The sequence below is a fragment of the Athene noctua genome, chromosome 1, assembly GCF_965140245.1.
Source record: "Athene noctua chromosome 1, bAthNoc1.hap1.1, whole genome shotgun sequence".
Lineage (NCBI taxonomy): Eukaryota > Metazoa > Chordata > Aves > Strigiformes > Strigidae > Athene > Athene noctua.
This window is the reverse complement of record NC_134037.1, coordinates 479,415-491,910: the sequence shown is the minus strand read 5'-3', so window position 1 is coordinate 491,910 and position 12,496 is coordinate 479,415. Positions and strand designations below refer to the sequence as shown.

The following is a 12,496-nucleotide window of genomic DNA, read 5'->3' as shown; positions in this document are numbered from 1 at the left end:
ACACATGTGCACACGTGTGTATCCATCCGGGCAAGGTCCTGGCAGGGTCCTCACTGCCACATGTGAGTACACGTGTCACACGTGCATATGTGCACACATGTGTGTCAGACTGTGCATGTGTGTGCACATGTATGTGTCACTGCATGGTCTCAGTGAGGCGCTCAGAGCACACACGTGTGCACACACATGTGTCACACCATGCATGCTCTCAGTGGGATGCTCAGCACACACGTGTACACACGCATGTGCATCCCTCTGTGAGAGGGGCTGGCAGGCTCTTCTTGCCACATGTGTGTGTGTGTGCACGTGTGTAACACCATGCTTGGTCTCAGTGAGGTGCTCAGTGCACACACATGTGCACACAGCTGTGTCCATCCAGACAAGGTGCTGGCTGGGTCCTCACTGCCACATGTGTGTGTGCACATGTCACACGTGCATGTGTGTACACATGTGTGTCAGGCCGCGCATGCCTGTGCACACGTATGTGTCACTGCATGGTCTCAGTGAGCTCAGAGCACATGTGTGTGCATTCTCCATGTGAAGTGCTGACGTGTGTGTCAGGCCATGCATGTGTGTGCACATGCATGTGTCATGCCATGCACAGTCTCGGGTGAGGTGCTCATAGCACATGTGCACATGCACGTGCATCCCTCCGTGAGAGGAGCTGGCAGGCTCTTCCTGCCACGTGTGTCACACGTGCGTGTGTGTGTGCACGTGTCATGCCATGCACATTCTCAGTGAGGTGCTCAGAGCACACGTGAGCACACGTGTGTGCATTCTCCATGTGAAGTGCCGACAGGTTCCTCACTGCCGCACGTGTGTGTCAGGCCGTGCATGCATGTGCACGTGTGTGTGTCACTGCATGGTCTCAGTGAGGTGCTCATAGCACACGTGTGCACACATGTGCATCTGTGTGAGGTGCCAGCAGGCTCTGCCGTGTGTGTGCACACGCATGTGTCACGCTCTGCATGGTCTCAGTGAGACGCTCATCACACACATGAGCACACACGGACATTCTCCACGTGAAGTGCCACGAGGCTCCTCGCTGTCCCACCTGTGTGCACACGTGTGTCACGCCATGCACGGTCTCAGTGAGATGCTCATCGCGCACACGTGCATCCCTCCGTGCGAGGTGCCAGCAGGCTCCTCACTGCCCCACGTGTGTGTGCGCACACGCATGTCACGCCATGCGTGATCTCAGCAAGGTGCCCAGAGCACACGTGTGCACACACACGCATCCACGCGAGGTGCCAGCAGCCTCCTCCTGCCACGTCTGTGTGCACACGCGTGTGTCAGGCCGTGCACGGTCTCGGTGAGTCGTTCATCCCTCCACGTGAAGTGCCGGCAAGCTCCTCCTGCCGCGCGCGTGCGCACACGCGTGTGCCGCCCCACAGACGTGTCCGCACGCGCGCGTGACGCCCTGGCGCGGCGCTCCTCGCACACGCGTGTGCGCTCTCCGCGCGAGGCGCCGCCAGCCCCGCGCCCCCACACGCCCCCAGCGAGATGCTCGCGGCACACGCGTGTCCCCCTCCCTCCGTGACCCCCCCACACCCCTCACACCCCGTTTCACGGGGCCGGCGCCGCTCCCCCGCCCGCGCCGGTGGGGTGGGGGGGTCGGGGTGCGCGTGGCGCCGGCACACCGGGGGGGGGGGGGGTGTGTGTCCCCCCCGTCCCCCCAGCTCCGGCCGCGCTGGTGCTGGGGGGTCCCTCTCCCTCCCCCCCCCACCCCGGGGTCGTGTCAGCCGTGAATTGTCCCTTGTGCACTTTCCCCCTAGATGGTCCCTGTAGGTGCGGGGGGCGGGTGGGCGCAGCCCGGCGCGGGGGGGCCCTGCCCGCCCCCCGGTAGTTGCATACTGGCCGTTTAGGACCCCGCAGTACGTTTGTTTGCTCATTAAAGACCGTTCTGACAGCGACCGGCCTCGGCGCCTCATTCCGGGGAGGGGGCGGCGCGGGGGGGGCCGGGGATGGGGGGCGGCACGCGTCGATCTGTGTCTGTGTCCCCCCCCCCCAAAAAAACCCACTGAGGTCGCAGAGCCCCCCCGAGCGTGGCTGGGTGATGGGGGGGGGCACCCCGCACACACACACGGGGGGGGGGGAGGGTTCCGGGGGTTGGGGGGGTTGCTGGCAGCCGCTGGGCTCTGGGGGTCCCCCGGGATGCCGCGGGGGGGCACGAGGGCTCCGGGAGACGCTTTGGGGGGGGTCCCGGGGGGTCCCGGGGGGTCCCGGGGGGCGGGCGGCCGCCAGGGGGCGCTGTGCGCGCGGCGGGGCCGGCGTTGCCAGAGCGACGGGCAGGGGAGGGGGCGTGTCCTCCGCGGCGTTGCCATGGCGGCGGCGGCGGCGGGCGTGGCCATGCGGAGCGGAGTCCCGGGTCCGCCTACGGGGCGGGGTAAGGGGCGTGGCTTGGTCGGCGCATGCGCGGGCGGCCCGTGCGGTCCCGGCCCGGTCCCGGCGAGCCCGGCGCGGTGCGGAGGGAGCGGAGCGGCGCGGAGCGGCCCGAGCGCGGTGAGTGCGGGCACGGGGAGGAGGAGCGGGCGCGCACACACCGGGCGGCACCGCTCCGGGCCGCCGCCACCGCCCGCATCCCCGTACCGGCCCCCCCCGGGACCGGGCGGGCCACTGGGGCCTCCGGTGGTGATGGGGCCGGGGGAGAGGGTGTCCGTGCGGGGCTCCCGGGCATGGAGCGGCTGGGACCGCCGTGCGGGGGGGCACCGGGGGATGATGGCGCGGCCGGGTCCCCCCGGTGGCGGCGGGGTCCGGCCTGACTCAGCGGCGGCCGCCCCAGCGCCCCGGTTGCGGCTCCCGCAGGGCCGCGGCCCCGGTACGGCACGGCACGGCACGCCGGGAGCTGTAGTCCCGGCCCTGCGCGGCACCGGGTACCGGGCATCGCTGCCGCTTACCGGGCATCACCACGGCCCGTGTGTCACCACCGGTCACCAGGCTGCACCGCCGGTTGCCGGGCATCACCCGGGAGACCCCCCGGTCGCCGCCGGTGCAGCGGTCTCGCTGGCCAGGCCTGTCCCGTCCCGCGGGGTGACAGCACCGGGGCAGGTGGGCGGGGGTTCCACGGCGCCGGTTTGGCCGGGGCGGCCGTGGCGGTGACCCGCGGAAGCGTGACACACTCTCGTCCCTCGTGGCGGCCCGGTGGTGCCACGCCAGGGCCCGGCACGGCGGCAGCGCAGGCGTCCAACGGTGCCGGGATGGGGGTCACGGTGCCCATCCCGGTGCACACCCCACACACCCCCCCGCCACGAGCCACCGGGGCTCCCCGGGGGACACCGTGTGCCGCCGCGGTGGGTCCTTCCCGCCACGGGCGTGGGGACGAAGCGGGGGACGCTGGCGTCACCGGAGCACGCGGGGCCTCTCCTCGGGGGGCTGCCGGGGCCGGGGGGCGCTCGGCCGCGGTCCTGGTCGTGGGGGGCTGGCGAGAGGGTCTGCCGCTCCCCCCGGTCCGAGTCGCGGCAGAGCCCTCGGCGCTGACATCCCGGGATGCCGGTGCCGCCGCCGCCGCTCGAGGTATTGAGGTTAACGGGAGCGGAGCGGGAGGGGGGACCCTGCCCCGCGGCAGCCGCGGTCGCGCTGACCCCCCCGGTTCCCTCCACCGGCTGGGACGGGCGCTGCCGCCGCCGAAAGAGCCGGGAAACCGGGAAAGGTGCTGCGGGATGGACCCGGCGGGGCGCGGGGTGCCCGGGCAAACCCGGCGGGGCCGGGGACGCCTCGGGGGCCGGGGAAGCGGCGCTGGGGGGGCACATATGTGATGGCCGGGGGCTAGTGGCCCCCTGTGCCCGCAGCGGGGACTCGCTGCCAGCTCACCGGGCAGCCCCGCGGCGGCTCCGCGCGGCTCAGCCCCCGCTGGGTTGTCTGCCACCCCCCCCGCTCCCCACCGCCACCCTCCGCGTATTTGTCACTTGAGAAGCCACCGGGACGGCTCCCAAAATAGCAGCCGCCAGCCGCCGCAGCCCAGCTCGCCCCGGCACGGCGGGTGCCGCCGCCGGCACCGACCCGCGGCCTCTCCGGGCAGCGCTGCCCGCCCGCTCTCGGCAGCCGGCGCTGGCCCCGCCGCGGCACCGGCCTCGTCCTCCTCTCGCGTCGTTTGGGCAGAGCCCCCCCGGGCCCGGCGAGGGACGCCGGTGCTGCCGTTGGCGGAGGAGCCGGCCCGGACGGCCTCTGGGCGCCGCGGCGGGACGGGGCAGAGACAGCGCCCGGGTGTTTTCTTCGCCGTCGGGCCTCCGTCAGCGGCCGGACAATTAAAATGCAGCGGTAAGCATCGCCCCTGCCCCGTCAGCACGGCGGCACGGCGCGGGGGGGCTGCCCGGGCCCCCGCGGCGCTGCCAGAGCCCAGCCGCTGCTCCCCGGGGCCGCGGCGCTGGACCGGCTCCTCTCCCCACGGTTTGCTGGGATCCGGGGTTAAATTCTCATTTTTAGGATCGGGTTGGTTGTGGGGTTTAGTTTGCGGTTTTTTTTTTTTTGCCGGCGGGAGGCAGCGTGGGAACCGGCCGGGCCGGAGGCGCGTCCGTCGCCCGGCGTCGGGGCTGGGGCGGCCGGAGGGCTGGCGCAAGCCTCGGTCATTCCACCGGGCGTGCTCGGCGCGGCGGCGTTCCGCCGGGAGGCCCGGCCCGGCAAAGCGTCCCCCCGCCGCCCGGCCCGCAGCGGGGCTCGGGGGTGCTCGCGGGGCCGGGGCGCGGTGACGCCCCGAGTTCATCCCGCCGGGAACCCCCGCGGCCGCCGGCACGGGCCTGGGCTCGCCCGGGCACCGGCGGGACGCGAGGGGGGGGGGGGGCGATGAGGCGCTGGGACGGCGTCGGGGGGCTGCACCGCGCTGGGGGGGGGTCCCGGGGCCGACCCCGGTTTGGGGGTGCACTCCCAGACTCGCTCAGTGGGGGGGGCTGCCTGCCCGGGACCCCCGGCTGCGGCGTGGGGGGGTCCCGGTGACCGCGGCCACGCAGAGCACCCCGCGGCGGGGCGGGGGGGCCTCGCTCGTGGCTCTGCGCCCCGCGGGCGGGGGCTGGGCACCGGGGTCACCCCCGGAGGCTCCGGCACCCGCCGGGAGCGCGGGGCGCTGGCAGCTGCTCCCGGCTATTTCGGGAAGGACGGCGATGGCGGGGGGATGCGGGGGGGTGTCAGGCAGCCCCCCAGCATCCCCCCCCGGCTGCCGTCCCCCCCGGCAGCGCTGGCGGGTTCCCGGCTGCGCCGCGGCGGCCGCACCGCAGTGCGCGTGGCTCTGGCTCTGCGCCGCGCATGACTCAGCTCGGCGCTGACGGAAAAACGGGGGGGGGACACCCCCCTGCCCGCACCCCGGCTGCTGGGGGGGGTCTTCCACCCTCGCCGGGCCCACCGCGCCGTGCCGGGGGGCTGGCGGCGCCCGCGGGGGCCTCGTTTCCAGCTGCTGCTGCGGCTAAAAATACCGACACCCCCGGCTGCGGGGGGGGGACGCGGGGCGCTGGGGGTCCCCGCGACGCTCCGGCCGGCCGGGGTGCGCGGCTGTGCCGGTGTCACCGGTGCTGAGTCACGGCGGCGTTGAGGGGGGGGCTGCGGCCGACAGCGTGTTCCCCCCCCTTCGCAGTCGGGTGCCCGGGGGGGGGGGGGGCGGGTGACAGCACCCCAGGGGGTCCCGCATTGGGGTCCCCTCCCCTTCCCAGGCACAGGGTGCGGGTGGTGCCCCCCCTCGCCGGCCCCACATGACCCCCCCGGGCTGTGGCAGCTGGAGAGAGGGGGCTAAGGGGGGGCTGTCCCCCGCCCCCAGCAGCTGGCCCTGAGCCCCGCGCCCCCCCGCCAGGGAGAGGGGAAGCGGATTAACGCTGCTGCTGTGCGGGGGGGGACACGCACACGGGGGACGGGGACCCCCGCTCTCGCGGAGGGGGCAGCGGGACGGGGACAGTCCCCGCTCCAAAGCGTTTGGCGGGAGCCGGTGGGACGGTGTCTCGGTGCCCCCCCCGCCAAACCACCCCCCCAAACCCCAGCCCTGCGTCGCGGCCGTGGGGTCCCCGGGGCCGAGCCCTCCGCCATCTGGGAGCAGATGTTGCCCCTCTAAGCCCGGCTCTAATGGACCCCGCTTGCCCCCCCCGGCAGATTAGGCAGCCACCGAGGGCTGGAAGTCGCGGGGGGGGGGCACCGTAAGCTGCTTACGGGGCCCCCGGGAGCCCCGCGGCCACGCGCGGGGAAGGAGCTGAGCCCCGGCGCAGGGGCAGTGCCCGCGTCCCCCCCCCCACCCCGGGACCCCCGCGTGTGTCCCTGTGTGTGTCCCCCCCTCCACCATCCCTGGGGGTGCAGCCTCTCCGTGGGCACCCCCCGTGGGCTGTTGGGTTTGGGGGTGCAGGGGGCGAGGGGGGTTGTGCAGCATCGCGGGGGTGACCCCCCCTTCTCCCGGCAGCTGGGGCATGGCCGTCAATGTGTACTCGACGTCGGTGACCAGCGAGAACCTGAGCCGCCATGACATGCTCGCCTGGGTCAACGACTCCCTCCAGCTCAACTACACCAAGATCGAGCAGCTCTGCTCAGGTGGGGCGCGGCCAAGGGGCGGGGGGGGGCCCCGGGCGGGCAGGGGGGGACGCACGGACGGACGCGGCGCCGCCGCCCCGCCCTGACGCCGCGCTGTGGGCCCGGCGCAGGGGCTGCCTACTGCCAGTTCATGGACATGCTGTTCCCCGGCTGCGTCCACCTGCGGAAGGTGAAGTTCCAGGCCAAGCTGGAGCACGAGTACATCCACAACTTCAAGGTGCTGCAGGCCGCCTTCAAAAAAATGGGGGTGGACAAAGTAAGTCTGCGGCGGGGTGAGGGGGGGTCGCGCCGGGACGGCCCGTGAGCCCCGACGACGTGTGCGTCCCCCCGTCGCCTCCCCAGATCATCGCGGTGGAGAGGCTGGTGAAGGGCAAATTCCAGGACAACTTTGAGTTCATCCAGTGGTTCAAGAAGTTTTTCGACGCCAACTACGACGGGAAGGAGTACAACCCGCTGCTGGCGCGGCAGGGCCAGGACGTCGCGCCCCCCCCAAACCCAGGTGATCACATCTTCAACAAACCCAAGAAACCCATTGGCACTGCAGGTAATGTCGGGGTGTCCCCCCCCCGCGCCCCACGTCGCTCTGCCCGCGGCCAGGCCTTACCCCCCCCGCACCTCCCCTGCCTGCGCCCCGCTGCCTGCCTGCCTGCGACCGGGGAGGGTCCCGGGGCGGAGGGGACGGCGGGGGGACCCGCGGGGGCCGGGCAGAGCTCGGCTGCCTCCTCCTCCTCCTCCTCAAACCCAGCTCTGGGGGCGGTTTGTGTGTGTGTCCCCCCCCCGCTGCTGCCAGGCTGCTCCCAACCGTGGGCGACGCTCCGTGGGCATTGCAGGGTCCCTGTGACAGCCCCGCAGGGGCACCCCAAGAACCAGACCTGATACCCCCCCCCCCCGCCGTTGCCACATCCCACGGCAAAGCCCGGCCAGGCCACGAGCTGTGGGCAAGGGGAAACTGAGGCAGAGGACAGGACGCCCCGGAGCCACGGCTCAGCCCCCAGCGCTCTGCCCGCCCTTGCTGCCTGCTGCTGCCTCCTGGCCCCGCACGGTGCAGGGGGGGGTCCCTGCCAGCAGCCCCCCCCCGGGGCTGGTATTAACCCGTTGATGCCCGTCTGCTGTCAAGTCCCCCAGAGGACCTCTCCCACCGGCCCCAAGAGCACCCCGAACCCGGCCCGCCTCAGCAACGTCCCCAGCAGCATCCTCCGGAAAAACTCCCCGGCCACCCGTAACGGGGGCACCGAGGCCGACGCGCAGATCCTGGAGCTCAACCAGCAGGTAGGCAGAGAGCCCCCGCCCGCAGCGCCGGGGGGCACACCGGGAGGGCAGGGACCCCCCTGTTGGGGGACTCCCCCAGACCGGGGGCATCTCTGGGTCTGGTTCATGGACAGCCCCGAGTTGGGGCGGCCCCTCGGGGAGCGGCCGCAGCTCACAGAAAGCGCCTCTAGATACGATCTGACGCACAACGCAAAGAGGTTTTGTGGTTTTCCGGGAGCTTTCAGCTCTCAGTTCATCACCAGTTTTCAAAACCCCACTGGGTTCCCCAGTTCCCACTGGTTCTACCCGTTCCATTCCAGCCCTCGTCGGACACCGCTGCCCACTGACGCAGCCTTCCCTCGTCACGGTTACTCGTCTTCTGAACAACCTTCATCATAATTCACTTCCAGACTCCTGAGAAAACACTCAAAATGTTCTGTTTAACAGATATTTAATCTATGTCGAGCTTTTCACACCCGAGCCTTTCTAAGTGGCTTAAACTGTCAGTTGTGTTCCTAGAGCACCTGCGCTCTGTTAATTAAGCCTGTAAAACATTATTTATTAATTATTTTTGCTAACAGTAACATCCTAAGAGGAAAGAGTTTTCCAAAGCCTCTTCCCTTTACAACCCCCTTCTCTCGCCTGCAGCTGATGGACCTGAAGCTGACGGTGGACGGGCTGGAGAAGGAGCGGGATTTCTACTTCAGCAAACTGCGGGACATCGAGCTGATCTGCCAGGAGCACGAGAACGAGAACAGCCCCATCATCACCGGCATCGTCAGCGTCCTCTACGCCACGGAGGTGAGCGCCCCCCGCCCCAGCCCCGCACCCCCCCGCCCCTCAGCCCGCTCTTTGGGCTTCCCCGGGATAAGACACCCCCCCACGCCCCCCCCGACCTTCCCTCGGTGCCTGCGGGGCCGCGGGGGGAGGTTTGGGCTTTGCACCGTGGGGGCTCCCGGGTGCTAACGGGACCCCCCCCCTTTGCCCCCCCCCAAGGAGGGCTTCGCCCCGCCGGAGGACGACGAGCTGGAGGAGCAGCAGGCAGAGGACCAGGACGAGTACTAGCCCCGGCCCGCTCCCCCCGCGCCGCTCCCCCCCCCCACAGACACTCGAGGTCTCGAGCCCCCCGTGCGCCTCGTCCCGCACCGTCACGCGCCATCGCGGCCGCTCCGGCGGGAACCCGCCGGCTCCAGCATCGACCCGTCCCGCCGGGAGCGCGGCCCTGCCCGCGCCGAGGGCAGCGGGGGGGCCCCGCGGGGGGGGACACGGGGCTCTGACCGCACCGGCCCGGCCCTCGCCACCCCCCAAGCCTCTATTTATTTCCGTCGCGTCCCCCCCAGCCTCACCCCGACCCCCGGCGCCGGGCCCCGCGGCCGCCCCACGCGTGAGAGATGGAGGCCTGGGGGGAGACACGTGCTGCTGCCCGCGCCCTGCCCGCCCCCGGGGAGCATGGGGGGGGCTGCAGACAGCGGCCCCGGGGGGGGCGGGGGGCAGCTGCGGGGAGGGGGGCTCAGCGCCCACCCGGAGGAGGAAAACGTCGCTTCGAGGATCCCAGGAAGAGGGATAACCCCACGACGCGGCCCTGCCTGCGCGGGCAGGTGCAGGCAGGGAGGGGGGGGGGGGGGGCGCGGGGGGGGCACCTGGTCCCCCCACAGGCCAGGACAGAGGGTCCCGGGGGTGGGAGCGTGTCCCCTCCGCGGCGTGGGGACGGTAGCCCCCCCTCTCCCTGCTGCGGGACTCCCCACTCCGCTCGCCCACGGCCACCGAGGACCCCCCGGGTCCCCCCCCCCGCCGTGTCATGTCGTGTGCCCCCCCCCCCGCCTGGCCCCATCGCATCGCTTCTCCGGTCCGTCCCCCCGGTTGCGCAGCTGCATCTGTGTTACGTTTTATTTAAAATAAACTCGTGTGGTAAAACCTCCTCCGGGCCCGCGGGGGTTCGTGCTGGGCCCCCCCGTGCGGGGGGGTTACCGGGGGGGCTGCAGGAGGGGTTTGGCGGTGCCGGGGGCGGCGGCGGGAGAGGGGAAATGTCAGCGGGGGGCGGGGCTGCGGGAAGCCCCGCCCCCTTCCGCCGGGAGTGGGCGGGCAAATGAGGGGCGGGGCGGGGTTATGTAGATCGTAGGGAGGGGGCGTGGCCAGACGGGACGCGCCGCTGCCTGCAGGGCGGGGAGCTTTGGGCGGGTTCATGCAAATTACGCACCGCGAGGGATGCTGGGACGGACCCCGCGCCCGCCCGGCGGCGGGTCCGGGCGGTGCCGGTCGGTGCGCGGGGCCGCGCGGGGCGGGTCCGGGTCGGGGTGTCGGGGTGCGGGGCGGTGCGTGTGCGTGTGCGGGGTGTCCGTGCGCTGTGCGTGTGTCGGTGCGGGTGCGGGGTGCCGGGGCGCGGGGCGGGTCATACTTACCTGGCAGGGGAGACACCATGATCAGGCAGGTGGTTTTCCCAGGGCGAGGCTCATCCCCTGCACTCCGGGTGTGCTGACCCCTGCGATTTCCCCAAATGCGGGAAACTCGACTGCATAATTTGTGGTAGTGGGGGACTGCGTTCGCGCTCTCCCCTGGCTCTTCCGTCCCAAAAGCAGACCAAGAATTACCCCAACTTGTCCTTTCTCTCCTCGCTGCCCGCTCTCTCGGCTCCCGGCAGCTCCCAGCCCCCCCGGGGGTCGCGCAGCCCGCGGGTCCGGCCGGTTCCGCCCGGGGGTGCTGAGGGCGCCGGCAGATGCGCTCGCCAAGCCGCTGCCCGTGGTTTACCTGGAGCCGTGGCTGACTGGGGAGGTCCCGCTGGACCCGAGGGGGGCAAATGGGACACGGATCCGCAAGAGGCAGGAAGGAGGATCCAGGAAACTCCAGCCCTGTCCGTGTGCCCTCGGTGCCAGGACGGTCACGGAGCAGGACATCTCGGTGCCGTCAAATGTCGTACAACGGACAGCCAGGGGGTCAGGCCCGGTCAGCGGGTTATGAGCGGCAGGGCCTGCCTGGCAAACCTGGTGTGTGACAGGGCGACCTGCTTACTGATGAGGGACAGGCTGTGGATGTTGTTCACCTTGACTTCACTAAGGCCTTTGACACCGTTTCCCACAGCATTCTCCTGGCGAAACTGCCTGCTCGAGGCTTGGATGGGCACACGCTTCGCTGGGTAAAAAACCGTCTGGTGGCCGGGCCCGGAGTTGTGGTGAAGGGAGTTAAATCCAGTTGGCAGCCGGTCACGAGTGGGAACCCCAGGGCTGGGTGCTGGGGCCGCTCCCGGTTAACATCTTTATTGATGATCTGGACGAGGGGATCGAGGGCACCCTCAGTCGGTTTGCAGCTGACACCCAGCTGGGTGGGAGTGTTGGTCTGCTCGAGGGTGGGGAGGCTGCAGAGAGACCCGGGCAGGCTGGAGCCATGGGCTGAGCCCAACTGGGGGAGTTTCACTGAGGGCAAACGCCGGGGGCTGCCCTTGGGCCACAACAACCCCCAGCAGCGCTACAGGCCTGGGGAGGAGTGGCTGGAGAGCTGCCGGTCAGAGAGGGGCTGGGGGGTGAGAATGAGCCAGAGTGTGCCCAGGGGGCCAAGGAGGGCAACGGCATCCTGGCTTGTGTCAGCACCGGCGTGGCCAGCAGGGCCAGGGAAGGGATCTGAGCCCTGGGCTCGGCACTGGGGAGGCCGCCCCTCGATTCCTGGGTTCAGTTCTGGGCCCCTCACCCCAAAAAGGCCATTGAATGACTCGAGCGTGGCCAGAGAAGGGCAACGGAGCTGGGGCAGGGTCTGGAGCACAGGTCTGCTGGGGAGCGGCTGGGGGAACTGGGGGGGTTCAGTCTGGAGCAGAGGAGGCTGAGGGGAGACCTCCTGGCCCTCTGCAACTCCCTGCCAGGAGGGGGCAGAGAGGGGGGATGAGTCTCTGGAGCCAAGGCCCCAGCGCCAGGCCCCGAGGGAATGGCCTCAAGCTGCCCAGGGCAGGGTCAGGCTGGCTCTGAGGAAGGATTTCTGTGCAGAAGGGGCTGTTGGGCGTTGGAATGGGCTGCCCAGGGCAGGGGGGAGTCCCCGGGATCCCTGGAGGGGTTGAAGAGTCGGGCTGAGCCAGCGCTGAGGGATCTGGGGGAGTTGGGAACGGTCAGGGGGAGGGTCGTGGTCGGGCTGGGGGAGCTGCAAGGGCTTTTCCAACCCAGAGGATTCCGGGACTCTGTGAGGGGGTGGCGGGTGCCCGAGCCCGTCCCGGTGCCCCTCGGGGAGCGCCCGCGGCTCCACCTCCCGCTCTGCCGCCGGCCCGGGACGGGCCCGACCGGAGGGACGGGCTGTGGGGAGGAGCCCGCAGGGACCGACAGTTCCAAACGCGGAGACGGGGAACGGGGGGAAAACCTGTTGTGGTGACCGCAGAGAGCGGGGAACTGCCGGGAGCGGGGAGAGGAGACGGTAACGGCGAGACAAAGGAATTCTCTCTCTGCTTTTGGGACGGAAGAGCCAGGGGAGAGCGCGAACGCAGTCCCCCACTACCACAAATTATGCAGTCGAGTTTCCCGCATTTGGGGAAATCGCAGGGGTCAGCACACCCGGAGTGCAGGGGATGAGCCTCGCCCTGGGAAAACCACCTGCCTGATCATGGTGTCTCCCCTGCCAGGTAAGTATGACCCGCCCCGCGCCCCGGCACCCCGCACCCGCACCGACACACGCACAGCGCACGGACACCCCGCACACGCACACGCACCGCCCCGCACCCCGACACCCCGACCCGGACCCGCCCCGCGCGGCCCCGCGCACCGACCGGCACCGCCCGGACCCG

The 12,496-nt window shown here is 71.0% G+C and overlaps 1 protein-coding gene and 2 non-coding genes across 6 annotated transcripts; 2 read left to right on the top strand and 1 right to left on the bottom strand.

The window, feature by feature from the left end:
• The first annotated feature begins 2,395 nt into the window (after positions 1-2,395).
• Positions 2,396-9,661, top strand: MAPRE3 (microtubule associated protein RP/EB family member 3). Of its 4 annotated transcripts, none has more exons than XM_074895222.1 (7): positions 2,396-2,502; positions 6,368-6,495; positions 6,606-6,751; positions 6,838-7,039; positions 7,613-7,764; positions 8,392-8,544; positions 8,740-9,661. In XM_074895222.1, exons 2-7 carry the CDS (start codon positions 6,375-6,377, stop codon positions 8,806-8,808), a joined length of 843 nt encoding a protein of 280 aa, XP_074751323.1. In that variant the 5' UTR covers positions 2,396-2,502; positions 6,368-6,374; the 3' UTR covers positions 8,809-9,661. The 4 variants fall into 4 exon arrangements, with proteins under 4 accessions (XP_074751323.1, XP_074751326.1, XP_074751327.1 ...); XM_074895225.1 differs by lacking the exon at positions 2,396-2,502 and adding an exon at positions 3,983-4,257 and having other exon boundaries at positions 6,838-6,994; XM_074895226.1 differs by lacking the exon at positions 2,396-2,502 and adding an exon at positions 3,995-4,257.
• Positions 9,662-10,134: 473 nt separating this feature from the next.
• LOC141956581 (U1 spliceosomal RNA) lies at positions 10,135-10,298 on the top strand. Its single transcript, XR_012632953.1, has one exon. It is a non-coding gene; the product is annotated as a U1 spliceosomal RNA (small nuclear RNA).
• Positions 10,299-12,178: 1,880 nt separating this feature from the next.
• On the bottom strand, positions 12,179-12,342 carry LOC141956580 (U1 spliceosomal RNA). Its single transcript, XR_012632952.1, has one exon. It is a non-coding gene; the product is annotated as a U1 spliceosomal RNA (small nuclear RNA).
• Positions 12,343-12,496: the final 154 nt, after the last annotated feature.

What these genes read in the sequence shown, in the direction of transcription:
- MAPRE3 (XM_074895226.1), top strand. An exon ending in GATCGAGCAGCTCTGCTCAG is followed by an intron (nt 6,496 to 6,605) that starts GTGGGGCGCGGC and finishes GGCCCGGCGCAG; the next exon opens with GGGCTGCCTACTGCCAGTTC. An exon ending in AAAAAATGGGGGTGGACAAA is followed by an intron (nt 6,752 to 6,837) that starts GTAAGTCTGCGG and finishes TCGCCTCCCCAG; the next exon opens with ATCATCGCGGTGGAGAGGCT.